General features: G+C 49.1%; 2 protein-coding genes and 1 pseudogene across 2 annotated transcripts; 1 reads left to right on the top strand and 2 right to left on the bottom strand.

Moving 5' to 3' along the window:
- The first annotated feature begins 1369 nt into the window (after positions 1-1369).
- LOC136472191 (uncharacterized) lies at positions 1370-3447 on the top strand. The gene is made up of 3 exons (XM_066469924.1): positions 1370-1946; positions 2440-2742; positions 3403-3447. The coding sequence occupies exons 1-3, from the start codon at positions 1370-1372 to the stop codon at positions 3432-3434; spliced, it is 912 nt and encodes a 303-aa protein (XP_066326021.1). The 3' UTR covers positions 3435-3447.
- A 3119-nt stretch (positions 3448-6566) lies between these two features.
- Positions 6567-9192, bottom strand: LOC136472193 (uncharacterized; annotated as a pseudogene).
- A 3412-nt stretch (positions 9193-12604) lies between these two features.
- On the bottom strand, positions 12605-15061 carry LOC136472194 (uncharacterized). Its single transcript, XM_066469925.1, has 3 exons — positions 14528-15061; positions 13497-13845; positions 12605-12788 (listed from the first exon to the last, which is right to left on the bottom strand). The coding sequence occupies exons 1-3, from the start codon at positions 15059-15061 to the stop codon at positions 12742-12744; spliced, it is 930 nt and encodes a 309-aa protein (XP_066326022.1). The 3' UTR covers positions 12605-12741.
- Positions 15062-16294: the final 1233 nt, after the last annotated feature.

A 16294-nucleotide genomic window follows, 5' to 3' on the forward strand; every position in this document is an offset into this window, starting at 1 on the left:
CATATTGCCTATTATATTCTTGATAGTCGGAAAACTATTCCCACTAGTCAGGTAAGTCTTGCGAGTACATTGTGTACTCAGGGTTTATTTTACCCCTGTTGCAGGTGCAGCTTGAGGAGTAGCTCTTGTGTGGAGGTTTCTTCTGATAGGCACAGATGGATCCTTGTATCATTTTCGCTAGATGTTTATTTTCCTTCCGCTGTTTAATGATCGCACTCTGAACTCTGGTATTGTAATAAATAATTTTCAAGAACTCTTCTGGTATAAAATGGATTAAGTATTGTAAGCTCGTACTCATTATTGGATTCTGGATGTAAAATGTTGATTGTTTCGAGTTCTCCCTTAGAGTGTGCTCGACGGAACTGCCCGATGTAGCTCACTTTCGATGTGCTTAGTGTCTAGTGGAAGACGAGCACATCCAAAAACGTGTTATTTCGGACGGTTCTGCAACAGCCGCCGCCGTCCGTCACGCCATGGCCGCCACCCACATAGAAAGAGAGAGGTGGAGGAGAAAGGCCCCGCCGCAGCCATCCTTGCGGCTGCGCAGGCTTCCGGCAGCCTGCTCCGGCGGTGACGAGGGCGAGGGGCCGGGGAGGATGGCCCCGATGTCGGGGTAGGCGAGGCACCGCCCGAGCCGCTCTGGAGAGCGACGCGGGGCATGGGTGTGCTGGCGTTTCTTAGTTCCTTAGTTCGGGTTGAAGAAGACTATTCAAGCATTTGTATCTCAGCTCAAGCTAAGCCTGAGCAAGTTAAGTACCCATTACTTCTTAAGGGCATTGCTTTTAAGGCAGAAGACCCTTGAACCTCGACTGGGATTTTTTAAACCAGCTTTAAATTCGCTCCTAGAAAATCAAAACCAGGACATGAAGTTTGTTACTGTCTTACTAAGGCTTTGCAACCAAAGCACTACAAGCCATTTCACGGCCAAACTCGACAACAAGCTCGCAGGCCGAATCAACCAAAGCAGCAGGCCGCCTGAAACATGATCATCTCATGCTTTAGCAATCTTGCACAGTAAGTTTGGTTGTAGTTATCTTCATTCTCATGTGTTTTCTATCGAGATGGGGAATTACACAGTTGATAACAGGCTTATGCTTGAGTTGGCAGCAGCAGGCTAGGCGGGTTGGTCCCCCACATGTCAGTGGAAGCAGACACGGCGCAACCGACATACACACGCTCCCGAGGCCTTGAAATACCCCGGCTCCGCCGCCGCCTTTGGCGTGGCGCCCAAACGTAACCGTCGACCCAACGAACACCTCCTCTGCTCTCGCCGCTTCCTCCCCTTCCGAATCCCCTCCTCGCAACAGCCCGGCCGTCATCTGCCCTGCCGTCGCCGCCCCACCACCACCACCACCAACATCACCAGACGATGGACCTCTTCCCCGACGGGGCCTTCGTGCAGCTGCGGAGCCGCGCGAACCGCAAGTACGTCCACGCCGACGGGGACTGGGAGGGGGTCTCCCTGCGCTCGCGCGGCTCCGCTCCATCCCTGGAACTGGAAGCGGTGTGGCAGGTGGAGCACTGGGTCCACCAGGGGACCACCTTCCTCCGCCTCCAGGGCGCCGCCTACGGCCGCTACCTCTCGCTATCGGCCGAGCAGGCGCCTCCCGGCCACCGCGGCCTCAAGGCCGTCCAGTGCGACCTCGACGAGCCCAACATGGTGAACATCTACTTGTGGAGGTGGAGGGTCGAGAGGGTGCACCCCCTCCAGGACTACGTCCGCCTGCGCCACTTCGACCGCGACCTCCGCGCCAACGGCAGGTTCCGCAGGTGGAACACCGGCGTCACCGTCGACGTCAACCGAGGCCGCAGGCTCACCACAATGATGCAGTGGACGGTCCACCCCGTCGCGGCAACCCCGGTACCGATGCCCCTTCCAGCTGCACCTCAGCATCAGGTGCGTGGCTTCGCCATCCTTTCTCCTTCCTTGCATTGCATTGGAATGCAACTCTCCTCGATCGGCTAGCTTTACTTGGAACGCCAATCAAGGATCATGGATGCGTCGATTTTGATTCTGGCTCGCCTTCCCAAGAAATCTGATTATTGCATCGCAATCTGATTATTGCCTAACTCTGAAACTGTTCATTTCTTCCGATACAAGAACAAGACTACTGAACCTGTTAATTCTTCCTGACAAGTTTTAGTTCTGTAGCCCGCGAAACACTTTTTATGGTTTCTCGATTACGTTCTTGTGCCTCTGCATCTGGTTCGCTTTAGGGAGCGGTTCCTGAGCACATTACTCCACAAATTACTGTCTATTCTAGATTGTGGTCACTTCGCTTTACGAATTTATCTGTCAATCGTTAAAACTGAGTCGAATCATCGTACGCAGGGAATCCTAGTTCAGGTCACAATTGGAGTTCTTTGTTAAAATGTGCACTTAAATGATTTGCGCTATTTGATCTTGCTCATTTGGTACCAGATCGATCTCAATCGTTTTTTTTCTGCACGTGCCCGGGATTTATCAGCTTCCGCCGCGGGAGATCCGGCACGTGCGGGCGAGCGATGAAGGGAACTTCGACCAGAACCATCACAACTGGCCCTCATTCGATATCTACGACTACTCCGTGTTCAACCTGAGGATCCAGCTGGGGCAACTTCAGCACGACTGGGACGGGGAAATGTTCGGCTTCACGTTGTGCATGCGGCCCGGCTCGCATGGCCGGCTAATGCCGCTGGTCACCAACCTGCCTCGCAGCTTAGAACCCATGTACATCGTCGTCTTCAGGACCGGATCACCAGGTGACTACTCTGGAACTTTCTCAGCGTTCTGTGGAGCACTTGTTACCTGCTGTGCTCTCATAGTTTCAGCATTTTGAGATGTTTAAAGTTTTCAGCTCAAGTTCAGTTCTGTATGTAGTTCTGAATTTGTTATGCAAAGAGATCAGTAAAAGGATATATGCATTATAGATTTTGAGTAGAGCATATACTGACAACAGGAAATGTAACTTGCTTGCTGTTTACCATAGCCCTCATGTTTAGAGAGATTATGTAGTTTAATCTTGAATAGTTGTTGCCTGTAGTAACGGTTTACTTCGTTTGTTTAGGACTAATCTAAAACATTCTGTAGATGGCAGGAGCTTTCGAATGGAAAAAACCTCACTCTCAGGTCTGTACTGTCCATAGTGCCACCTAGGATTTAATAGTCCTTAGACAGATTCTTAACTTGGTCCAAATTGTCCGATTGCATTTCTTACCATGGTGTGGTCAGTTCAGAAATTCAGTTGTTCCTCCAGTTCAGATAATTCAATTGTTCTGCTGGTTAGCCAATAGTGTTTATCTTGGAGCTGTATGTGTACTCTTATCTATTTTTGTCCACTATTGGTTACTTCTCACTGCTGTAATACCCATGATATGATGCCTAGTTATCTAATTGATTTTCTTGTTCTCTTGCGAATTCAGCTGCTGCAGCATTAGTGTATCCAGTACTGTAGAGGAGTACGAGAGCGGAACTTCGGACAACGTCGAAATTCATCGCTTCGAAAACCAAAAACATTTAAGCATTGCTGTTCCTGATACTGTGACATGAGAATTGGCTCATAGTTTCTGAAAGTTCAGCAGCTCTTCTGTAATGGTGGTTAGATCTGATGCGCTCTACTGACCAGAAGCATTTTGAAATAGCCTTTCAGTTTCAAACATAAAACTGCTGAAAGCGTTATGTGGAAGTAATGGTGAACGGTTCTGCAAAGTAACATTGGTTGTAGTTACCATCTTCATCTCTGTTGGGTGATGAACTGATGGCAAGAATAGATCTGGCTCAGTTTTCCTGTACCTTGATCCTGACACATCAAAATGTTGAGTACATGTTAATTGAGTTTAGCTTTTAGTCGTGGACCTCCCTCTTTACAGCAGCCACAAGAGTTGCAGTTCATAACGGTCGCAGGGCGTCCTTCTTGAACTCTAGCTGGATTCACGGTCAAGCACCTTTAGCTCTGTTCCCGCTCTTGTACAACCACAGTAGAAGGATATCGCTCGTGTCAGCGAAGCCTCCTCGACGGAAAATGGATTAGAGATATCGCCTATGGCCTGAACAACGACCTGCTTGAAAGTATTTCAGTTTGTGGAACCTGATACAGTCTGTGCATCTAAACCTGAATACTGCACAGGATGATCAAATAACTTGGATCCTAGAAAGTTCAGGAGAATACTCGGCGAAGTCTGCCTACGACATCCAGTTTGGCGGCCACATCATCTCAAATTTCCCAAAGTTGATTTGGAAAGCTTGGACACCGCCGAGTTGCAAATTCTTCCTCCGGCGGTTCCTCAAGTAGCAGTTTGGAGTCTCAATGGGCCGAAACGACTGATATCGAAGACTGGTTCCTGAACTTGGCCACAGCGGGCACCAAGTTGGCACAAACCTTGGCAATCCTGACACGGCGGTGCATCTGGAAACAAAGGAATGCGGCGATATTCAGGGACTCCAGGAGTACGATACATGCAGTGTTCGTGGAGATCAGGGATGTATGCTCCATGGGCAGCACTAACGTCCGGATGGACCCCCCCGCGTCCGGACGCTCGCGCCTGCTGCACGCACAGCCGGGGTCTGCCCATGCCACTTCCCCACGCTTCCCTTCTTCCCGTGCCCCTCCACGCCTGCTGCGCCGCTCCCCTCCATGCACGGCGCACCAGCAGCTGCAGCAAGCAGCTGCGGCAGGTGGCTCACATTGCAACATGCACAACATCTTCGATATACTTTGAAATATCCAAATGAAACAATTGCAACATACGTATGAAACAGCTGAAACATTCGAAACATACGACTGAAACACATGCAAAAACACGTGAAAAACACTTGAAAAGCAATTGCAAACATATACAATATCCAGATAAAACACTTGCAACGTATGTGTGAAACATATACAACATTCAGATAAACACATTTACAACATACTTCTGAAAAAACAGATGAAACATTGGAAACAGACACTTGCAACATACGTGTACAATTATTGCAACGTATGTAACATCCCGATCTACTTTTGCAACATCCGCAAGAAACACTTGAAACATATCTACGAAACATCTGAAACACTTTAAACATGCGCTTGCAACCTGGGGGAGCCCGGGGCCGGGCGATTCCAGCTGTCGGGGTCGGAGCTGGCGCCGCGCGAGCACCACCACCACCACCACCATCGCTAGCAGCACCGGGCTTGGCTCTGCCGGGCGGGCAGCGCGCGCGACGGGCGGGAGCGAGCGGCGCGGGATCGGCGTGTGGCAGCAGCGAGGGGAGTGGGACAGGATGCCTACAGCTGGAGATGGCCAGCGGCGGGTGGACAGCGCGGTGGATGCACCTGTGGCGATCACATGCGTGCGGCAGTGGGGAAAGAAAATATCGCTGTGTTTTTTATTTTTTGGAGAAATCATGTTGTACTGAAGGTAGAGCGGAGGAGGCCTGTTGGGCTGGATCGATGGACAGGCCTGGGAACGAGCCGTTTGGACAGAACACGCTTAGATGGATGCCCGTGTGCTAGCATTATCGATGCTCCATTTGGTCCCAAGCGGAGGGAAAAGTTCTTAGCCCCTTAATGGCATCCCATCCTTTTGCGAGTAATTAGCAAGGAATTTCTGTAACTCCTACCTGTAGGGGGTAGCGCCTCCCACGTTTGTAAGGCGTTTCTCAAACTCCTGTTAACTCTCCCTTATTAATGATAAGCCGGTTACTCGGATCTTTCAAAAAAAGAGAGAGGGAGTATATAGAGGCATAAAAGATTATTAATTGCAAATAGACACACGCTCAATAAGATATTAGAGTCAATAACATATTCCTATCAGGACATGTTTTTTTTATTTTTTTAAACATGATCTGAAAATATATTTGTTCTGAAGGAAGTGTATTATTCTTTTTTTTCATGTTATTATGCATTGTGTCTAAAATCTGAATGATTAAAAGAGTTAAGAATTTTGATTCTTCAAGGTCTGTATAAAGTGGAGGTAGAATTGCAACAGAAATTATATAAGCCATGGAATTTAAAACTGGTCCATTGAAGAGAATTTAAAGGACAATAAGAATTCGACGGCAGTGGGATAATTGTTCTTCATGACAGAGATATATATGGAAAAAAAAATATTAAGACTGAATCTGTACATTATATGTGCTATACAAAGCGAGTACACAACATGTGGAGTTGTGTGTCTGATTTAGGGATGAGAAAAACGTTAACGATCCTGGGATGAGAAACATAAACATTGCATTCTAGGAATTAAGATCCTGTTGCAGACCAAGGACACTCACCATGTTTTCAAAAAAAAAAAAATAGAGGCAGGAGGTCACAACCCAGACAGAAATTTGGCAACAGAACCAAAAAAACCCCAGACGTGAAACAGGGAGGTTCAGTTTGTTCAAAAAAAAAAACAGGGAGGTTCAGGAGTAGGCAGGAAGGTTGTTTCAAAGATGACACTGGACTGACCGTTCTACAACCTAAACTTTCACTCATTTGCTGAAAATATCAAGAAATGACGAGAAGGATGTCATGTTAGCATTATCAACACACAAATGATGCAACCAAAATTTTCAGTCCATGACTAAAAGCTAAACTTAATTAACATGTATTCCACAGGAAAAATGAGCCAGATCTATTCTTGCCATCAGCTCATCACCCAACAGAGATGAAGATGGTAACTACAACCAATGTTACTTTGCAGAACCGTTCACCATTACTTCCACAGAACACTTTCAGCAGTTTTATGTTCTGAAACTGAAAGGTAAAACGCTTCCGGTCAGTAGAGTGCATCAGATCTAATCACCATTACAGAAGAGCTGCTGAATTTTCACAAACTATAAACCAATTCTCATGTCACAGTATCAGGGGCAGCAATGCTTAAATGCTTTTGGTTCCTGAAGAGATGAATTTCGACGTTGTCAGAAGTTCCGCTCTCGTACTCCTCTACTGTGCTGGTGCATCTATCTGGGGATACACTAATGCCGCAGCACCTGAATTCACAAGAGAACAAGGAAATCAATGAGATAATTAGGCATCATATCATGGATATTACAGCAGTGAGAAGTAAGCAATGGTGGACAAAAATATATAAGAGTAGACAGTCAGCTCCAAGATTAACACTGTTGCCTAGCAAGCAGAACAATTGAATTATCTGAACTGGACATCAGATTGTGGGAACAACTGAATATCTGAACTGACCACCATGGTAAGAAATGCAATCAGACAATTTAGACAAAGTTAAGAATCTGTCAAAGGACTGCTAAATCCTATGTGGCACTGTGAACACTACAGACATGAGAATGAGGCTATTTCCATTCAACTGCTTCTGCTATCTACAGCATGTATAGATTAGTCCTAACCAAACCAAGTAAACCATTACACCTCAAGCACAAGTTGACTATAAAATGTAAAAGCCCAAAAAAGCCAAGAAGAGGATACTACAGACAACAGCTATTCAAAATTAATCTACAGGATTTCTCTGAACATCAGGGCTGTGGAGGAAAACAGCAGGCAAGTTACATTTCCTGTTGTCAGTATGACACTATGCCCTACTCAAAATCTATCATGACTATAAGTTTTTTTACTGATCTCTTTGCATAACAAATGCAAGTCACACTGCCGTCATTGCACACTGAAAACTTTAAACGTCTCAAATGCTGAAACTGTTAGAGCAGATAACAAGTGCTGCCCAGACTGCTGAGAAATTTGCAGAGTAGTCACCTGGTGATCCGGTCCTGAGGACGACGATGTACATGGGATCTAAGCTGCGAGGCAGGTCCGTGACCAGCGGCATTAGCCTCCCATGCGAGCCGGGCCGCATGCACGACGTGAAGCCGAGCATGTCCCCGTTCCAGTCACCCTGAAGTTGCCCCAGCTGGGCCCTCAGGTTGATCACAGAGTGGTCGTACGAAGCGAACGCGGGCCAGTAGCGATGGTCCTGGTTGAACTCCCCTTCATCGTTCGCCCGCACGTGTCGTATCGTCCGCGCCGGATGCTGATGCACCCCGGGGCCGCGGTTCCCGGTGCGCCGCCGGAACAACAGGCCACGGCGGCCTCCCTGAATCTGTTGCAGTGGAACACTTGTTTAGGAAAAGAACATGTCTGAATGAACATGTCTGAAACTCTGAATACACATTGTTCAGAGACCAAATTCTTTCGGAATTTCTTACAGAAATCAGAAACAAACCATTCGCGATCGATCCGGTATGAAACGAGCAAGACCAAATAGCGCAAATCATTCAAGGGCACATCGTAACAAAGTGCTCCAATGGTGTCCTCAACTAGGGCTTTCTCCACATCGGAATGACAGATGAATTCGTAAAGCGAAGGGCCACAATCTACAATACACAATAACTTGTGGATTAATGTGCTCAGGATTGGAGCAGAATGTAAACGAGAAACCATAAAAAGTGTTTCGCGCGCGGGCTATACAGAATTAAAACCTGTCAGGAAGAATTAACATGTTCAGTATTCTTGTATCGGAAGAAATGAACAGTTTCAGAATTCGGCAAGATGCCAAGGACAAACGCAAAGATTCCGAATCAAAACTGACGCATCCATGACCCTGATTGTGGTGTTCCAAGTAAAGCTAGCTGCTAGCCGAGGGCCCGAGGTGAGTTCGATTCCAATGCAATGCAAGGGAAGGAGAAAGGATGGCGAAGCCACGCACCTGCAGAGGCTGAGGTGGTGCAACTGGAAGGGGTAGCGGTACCGGGCTCGCTGGGACGAGGTGGACCGTCCACTGCATCATGGTGGTGAGCCTGCGGCGTCGGTCGACGGCGTACGGTGACGCCGGTGTTCCTGGTGAGGTACCTGCCGTTGGCGCGGAGGAGGAAGTGGGAGTCGGCGTAGCGCAGGCGGACGTAGTCCTGGTTGGGGTCCACCCTCTCGGCCCTCCACCACCACAGGTAGCCGTTCAGCAGGTTGTTGGGCGGCTCGTTGCGGTCGGCCTGGACGGCGCGGCGGCCGCGGTGGCCGGGCTGCACCTTGAAGGGCGAGAACGAGAGGTTAGCGGCCGTAGGCGGCGTTCTGGAGGAAGAGGAAGATGACCTCCTGGTTCACGGGCAAGTGCTCCACCCGCCACACCGCCTCCAGAGGTGCGACGGTGCCAAGCTGGGCGCAGGGAGACCCCAAACCAGTCCCCGTCGGCGTGGACGTACTTGTTGCGGTTCCCGCGGCTCTGCAGCCACACGAAGCCCCCGTCGGGGAAGAGCTCCATCGCCTGGTGGTGGTGGTGCGGCGACGGCAGACGATCGCCGGGCTGTTGCGAGGAGGGGATCGGGAAGGGGAGGGAGAGTCCAGAGCAGACCAGGTGTTCGTTGGCAGGACGGATGCGTTTGGGCGCCACGGCAAGGCGGCGGAGCCGGGGTATTTCAAGGTGACGAGGGTGGTGGGGGCGGTTGCGCTCGGCCTCCTTTCCACTGACATGTGGGTCATTGCTGGGCCCGGATACGAGGCGGCCAGCCAGCGCTCCAACTAATCCTGTCCAGCTGGCGATGGCTGCTGCCAACTCAGTTGGAATTTGGAAAGATCCATTGCGGCGGCATTCCGAGCCCGGCCCTGGCCCAGGCGGCCGCACGAGCTCACCGAGCCCACCGGCGTCTAGCACGAGTGGATCCACTGGTGTGAGCAAGCCGGCGAGGTTTCCGTCGTCCGCTGGCCGTGCCGGGGGCTACCGCGACGCCACCAACGGATCGACGCGCGCCGGCGTGCCAACAAAGGCGGCGCCTACGACGCTGGGACTACGACGGCGATGTGGCCATGTGTGCGGTGTGCAGCGTGATCGCCCGTGTCCGTCCCTGTGGCTTCCACTGATTCGGCCGTGGAGCTTTGCTGCAGAGTTGGGCCGTTGCTTGTTTAATTAGCAGTTCTGCAGAGGCTGTAGATCGATGGAACATCGATGTAATGTTGCACTGGTGGCAGCAACGTGTTGTTTCAGGCCTTGTGCAGTTGACTGACACGGCTGAGTTTTTTTAGAGCAGTAGTTGTGTGGAACAGACGAACAGTTGCAGCTCTGACTGAATTCGTTCTTCCAAATTCTTGCCTCTGTTACCATGGTAAATCTATTTTTCAGTCACGAGGAGTTTGCATGATCCAGACACCTTTGCTGAAGAAACTATCTTTTACCTTGTTCATATGCAGCCGTTTGTTGCTAATAGAGACCGGATGGTGCCACCGTTTGTTGTTGCTGTTTGGAAATATCGTGCAATGTTGCTTAGTTGTTCTCCTTCTTTGCTTTGTTATTTTTGTAGATATAGTCGCTTTTGGTTCTGGAGGATTGGATAGTGCCACCGTTCTTGTGCTTTTTATTTCTCCCGTCTAATAAACATTACGGCAAAACGCTTGCCATCCTTTCAACAAAAAGCTGTAATTCATGATCAAGTGACCCATGCCATTACAATCTCACTAGAAAGGGGTATATAGAGGCATAAAAGATTATGAATTGCAATAGACACATGCTCGATAAAGATATTAGAGTCATATAAGAACATGTTTCCCTGTTTCTTATATATTTTTAAATATTGATGTGAAAATATATTTGTTAATCTTGAAGGAAGTGTATTATTCTTTTTTCATGCTATTATGCATTGTGTCTAAAATCTGAATGATTACAAGAGTTGAGAATATTCATTCTTCATGGTCAGTATCGAGTGGATGGGGGAGTGGCAACAGAAACTATATAAGGCATAGAATTTAAAACCGGACCAATGAAGAGAACTTAAAGGACAATGAGAATTCGACGATAGTGGGATAATAATTCCTGGTGACAGATAAATATTTGGAAAAATATTAAGACTGAATCATGTACACTATATTACGGGCTATACAAACAGGTAGAAGCTAGCATCCGGATGTCTGGATAGACAGCCCGCGCCTGCTTGTGTCTCGTGCCCTGCCCGCTCCGATTTGAAGCTCCGTTTCCCGCGGAACGTGCCAAATTACAATACGAGGAGGGGTGGGAAAGGAAACCACCTCTGTGCGCACCGCACTGCGTCTGCATGTGCGTGCTTTTTACTCCACCGTCCGTTTCTAGCACCAGCCTGACGTGTGTGTGGCGACTGCCGACTGCGCTGCCGATGAAGAAAGCCACGCGGGGACCGCCTGCGCCGCCTGCCCGCATGCGTGACCACCCACGTGTGCTCCGTTTCGTGCGCGCACACAGGAATACATGCGCCCCTCCGAACGTACCCTTGAAACATGAACACTCAACATGAACACAAATGTGATATACGTCTAAAACAACAAAAACATTTAAAACAGGCATTTGCAACATATGCTTAAAACATATGTAACATCTAGATAAAAAACACTTGCAACATACATTTGAAACAGATAAAATATTTTTATATACGTATTGCAACATCTAGATGTATTTTTTAACATCCAGGTAAACAACCTGCAACATTCATCTTGAACAGTTGAAACACCTGAAACATACACTTGCAACATGGGGTTGCAACGCAATGTCACCTTACTGCTTGGGCAGGTGGATACTCGTTGCGGAGCTCGACACCGACGCGGAGCTCGCTAGTGTGGCAGCGGCACAGGCAACTCACCGGAGGCGGCGTCACACGAAGCTCCTCTCGCTTGCTTGCTGGAGCATCCATCGTGGAGGCTCACCGGCTCGGTGATGCATGCGTGGAGCTCGACGACGCGCCGGTGGCTGGTAGCGTGCACATAGCTCGTCGCCACGGCCACAGCAATCTCTGCCCCGTTGTTCCTCATCGAAGTCATCGACAACGGGGCCTGGCATGTAGCGCCCGCATAGCCGCTGTCGCACTCCCGCCTGCCCTGCGGCCAGCCATCTGCGCCGCCTCTCGCCTCGATTTGGGAGTGAGGGCGGTAGTGAGGTGAGGGTGTATCAAAGGGAGAGGGAGGAGCTGGTTCTGGGCTTTTGGGAGCAGGCTGTGTCATCGGGCTTAGAACTAATGGATAAGAACGATTCGGTCGGAAGCGACATCTGTCCGTCCGGGCTATATCATTATCGCTATACAAAGCGAGTACACAACATGTGCAGTTTTGCGTGATCTGATTAGGGGATGAGAAAAACGTTAACAATCCTGAGACGAGAAACATAAGCATTGCATTCTAGGAATTAAGATCCCATTGCAGAGCATGGGCATTCACCATGTTTTGGAAAAACAAATAGAGGCAGGAGGTCACAAGCAATTTGGGAACAGAACCAAAAATACCCGACTTGAAACAGGGAGGTTCAGTTTCTTTCAAAAAAAATAGGGAGGTTCAGGAGTAGAGTTGCAGGAAGGATTGTTTCAAAGATGCACACTGGACTGACCATTCTACAACCTAAACTTTCACTCATTTGCTGAAAATAACAAGTATCGAAGAGAAGGATGTCATGTTAGCTTTATCAGCACACAAATGATGCAACCAAGATTTCAGTCTATTACTAAAAGTTAAAGTCAATTAACATGTATTCTATTTTTTGATGTGTCAGGATCAGGGTACAGGCAAAATCAACCAGATCTGTTCATGCCATCAGTTCATCACCCAACCGAGATGAAGATGACAACTACAACCAATGTTACTTTGCAGAACCGTTCACCATTACTTCCACATAACATTTTCAGCAGTTTTATGTTCTGAAACTGAAAGGTTATGTCAAACGCTTCCAGTCAGTAGAGCGCATCAGATCTAACTACCATTACAGAAGAGCTGCCGAATTTTCAGAAATTATGAGCCAATTCTCATGTCACAGTATCAGGGGCAGCAATGATTAAATGCTTCTGGTTCCCGAAGAGATGAATTTCAATCTTGTCAGAAGTTCCGCTCTCGTACTCCTCTATGGTGCTGGTGCATATATCTGGGGATACACTAATGCCGCAGCAGCTGAATTCGCAAGAGAACAAGAAAATCAATGAGATAACTAGGAATCATATCATGGGTATTACAGCAGTGAGAAGTAATCAATAGTGGACAAAATTAGATAAGAGTACACAGACAGATCCAAGATAAACAGTATTGGCTAACAAGCAGAACAACTGAATCATCTGAACTGGAGATCAGATTTTGGGAACAACTGAATTTCTGAACTGACCTCCATGGTAAGAAATGCAATCGGACAGTTTGGACCAAGTTAAGAATCTGTCAAAGGACTGCTAAATCCATGTGTGGCACTATGAACACTACAGATATGAGAATAAGGCTATTTCCAATCAACTGTTTCTGCTATCTACAGTATGTTTTAGAGTCCTAACCAAACGAAGTTGACTAATACAATGTAAAACCACAAAAAGCCAAGAAGAGGATACTACAGACAACAACTGTTCAAAATTAAACTACAGGATTTCTCTGAACGTCAGGGCTATGAAAAACAGCAGGCAAGTTACATTCCCTATTGTCAGTATGACACTATGCTCTACTCAAAATCTATCATGCAGATATTCTTTTACTGATCTTTTTGCATAACAAATTCAGAACTACACACAGAACTAAACTTAGAGCCTGAAAACTGTAAACACTCACATGCTGAAACTGTGAGAGCACAGCAGGTAACACGTGCTCGACAAACCGCTGTGAAACTTGCAGAGTAGTCACCTGGTGATCCGGTCCTAAAGACGACGATGCGCAGGGGATCTCTGCTGCGAGGCAGGTGGGTGACCAGCGGCATTAGCTGCCCATGCGAGCCGGGCCGTATGCACAACGTGAAGCCAAGCATGTCCCCGTTCCAGTCGTCCTGAAGTTGTCCCAGGTAGATCCTCAGGTCGAACACGGTTTGGTCATAGGAAATGAATGAGGGCCAGATGTAATGGTTCTGGTCGAACTCCCCTTCATCGTTCGCCCGCACATGCCGGATCTCCCGCGGCACCTGCGGATATATCCCGGGGCCGTACCCGGCGCGCCGCCATAAGGCCCAGAACGACTGACCACGTCGGCCTCCCTGAATCTGTTGCAGTGGAACACTTGTTGTGCTTAGGAGAAGAAAAGAAATCAAACGGCTAGACAGCAGCGGTAACCGAATGAACATGTCTGAATCTGAATACACATTGTACTGACAACGGAATGTTCAGAGACCAAATTCTTTCGGAATTTCTCACGGAAATCAGAAAAAAAAACCACTGCGATCGATCTGGTATTAAATGAGCAAGACCAAATAGCGCAAATCATTCAAGTACACATCATAACAAAGAACTCCAATGGTGACCTCAACGACTCTGTCCCTGCATACCGTGATTCGACGCAGTTTTAACCAATGACAGATAATTCGTCGAGCGATGGGATCACAATCTAGAATAGACAATAATTTGTGGATTAATGTGCTCAGGAACTGCTGCCTAAAGCGAACCAGATGCAGAGGCACAAGAACGTAACACGAGAAACCATAAAAAGTGTTTCGTGGGCTACCGAACTAAAACCTGACAGGAAGAATTAACAGGTTCAGTAGTGTTGTATCGAAGAAGCGAACAGTTTCAGACTTAGGCAAGGTTAAACGCAAGGCAGGCGAAAATCAAAATCGACGCATCTATGACTATGATTGGCGTTCCAAGGAAAGCTATCCGATCGAGGAGAATCCCATTCCAATGCAATACAAGGAAGGAGGAAGGATGGCGAAGCCGGAAGCCACGCACCTGAGGCTCAGGTGGTGTAACCGGAAGGGGTAGCGGTAGCGGGGTCGCCGCGACGGCGTGGACCGTCCACTGCATCATGGTGGTGAGCGTGCGCCTTCGTACGAGGTCGCCGGTGACGCGGGTTTTCCAGTTCCAGGTGAGGTACCTGCCGTCGGCGCGGAGGTGGAAGTTGAACTGGCGCAGGCGGACGTAGTCCTGGTCGGGGTCCACCCTCTGAGCCCTCCACCTCCACAAGAAGGCGTCCACCAGGTTGGGGTCGTCGAAGTCGCGCTGGATGACGCGGCGGCTGAGGTGCCTGGGCCGCGCCGGGTGGACCGAGAGCGAGAGGTAGCGGCCGTAGGCGGCGTTCTGGAGGAGGACGAAGACGTGCCCCCGGTTAGAGACCCAGTGCTCCGCCCGCCACACCGCCTCCAGGGATGGGACGCGGCCGAGCGGGCGCAGGGTGACCCCCACCCAGTCCCCGTCGGCGTGGATGTACTTGCGGTTCTGGCGGTTCTGAAGCCTCACGAAGCCCCCGTCGGGGAAGAATTCCATCGCCTGGTGGTGGTGGTGGTGCGGCGATGGCAGGGCAGATGACCGGGGGCTGTTGCGAGGAGAGGGGGTTGGGAAGGCCGAAGGCGAGAGCAGAGCAGGTGTTCGTTCGGTCGACGGTTACGTTTGGGCGCCACGCCGGGGTATTTCAAGTCCCCGGGAGCGTGCGTACGTCGGTTGCGCTCGTGTCTTCTTCCAGTGACATGTGGGGCCATTTCTGGGCCCGGACCAACCGGCGAACTCGCCTCGCCTGATGCTGCCAGCTCAATCATAAGCCTATGCCTGTTATCAACTGTGTACTTCTCATCTCAATAGAAAACACATGAGAATGAAGATAACTAGAACCACCGTTGCTGTGAAAGATTGTTAAAGAACGAGACAGACGACCAAGTTTCAGGCGGCCTGCTGCTTTGGTTGATTCGGTCAGCGAGCTTCTTGTCGAGTTTGGCTCTTGCTTGTTTAGTTTATGGGTAATGCTCTGAACCGGGCATCCATCCGCCCGGAAGCTCCGTTGCTGGGCCACAACGCCATCCCAACAACCCACGCTCTTTCGTTTATAAAAAAAAGCTACTCATCAACTTATTTCTATCCACTCATTCCTCTTCCTATTGCTCTTATCCGTTCGTCTACCGCCTTCGAGCGCATGGCCGCTAGCCCATCGTGGCGCAGCACGCGGCCGCCCCCAAGGCACGGCGCGCGGCCGCCTCCGAGTCGTGGCGCTCAGCTGCCGGCCCTGTCGGGTGCGCGCACCGCTGCCCTCTCCAAGTCGCGCGATCGTGGCCTCCCCACCGCTCGTTCGGCCGATGCCTCTCTTCTACGACGTGTAGCCACTATTGCCGGCCTGCCGCCTACAAGCGCTGTTAGGCTGCTGCCTCCGATGAACACCACACACCGACGAGCCTCCATTCTGTCGAGCAGCAAGAAGATGTTGCGTTCAAAGCGTATGTTGCAAGAGTATGTTTCAATTGTTTCAGATGTTTCAAAGGTATGCTGCAAGTGTTTCATATGGATGTTGCAAAAATATATCGTGATGTTGCACATATTGCAATGGTTGTACACGTATGTTAAGCGTCCGTTCCAAATGTTTCATCTGCTTTTTTAGTTGTATGTTGCAAGTGTGCTTATTTGGATGTTGCATATGTTTCACACATATGCTGCAAGAGTATATTCGAAATGTTTCAGCTGTTTCAGTTTTCATGTTGCAAGTGTTTTATCTCGATGTTGCATATGTTTCAC

The sequence above is a fragment of the Miscanthus floridulus genome, chromosome 8, assembly GCF_019320115.1.
Source record: "Miscanthus floridulus cultivar M001 chromosome 8, ASM1932011v1, whole genome shotgun sequence".
Taxonomy (NCBI): domain Eukaryota; kingdom Viridiplantae; phylum Streptophyta; class Magnoliopsida; order Poales; family Poaceae; genus Miscanthus; species Miscanthus floridulus.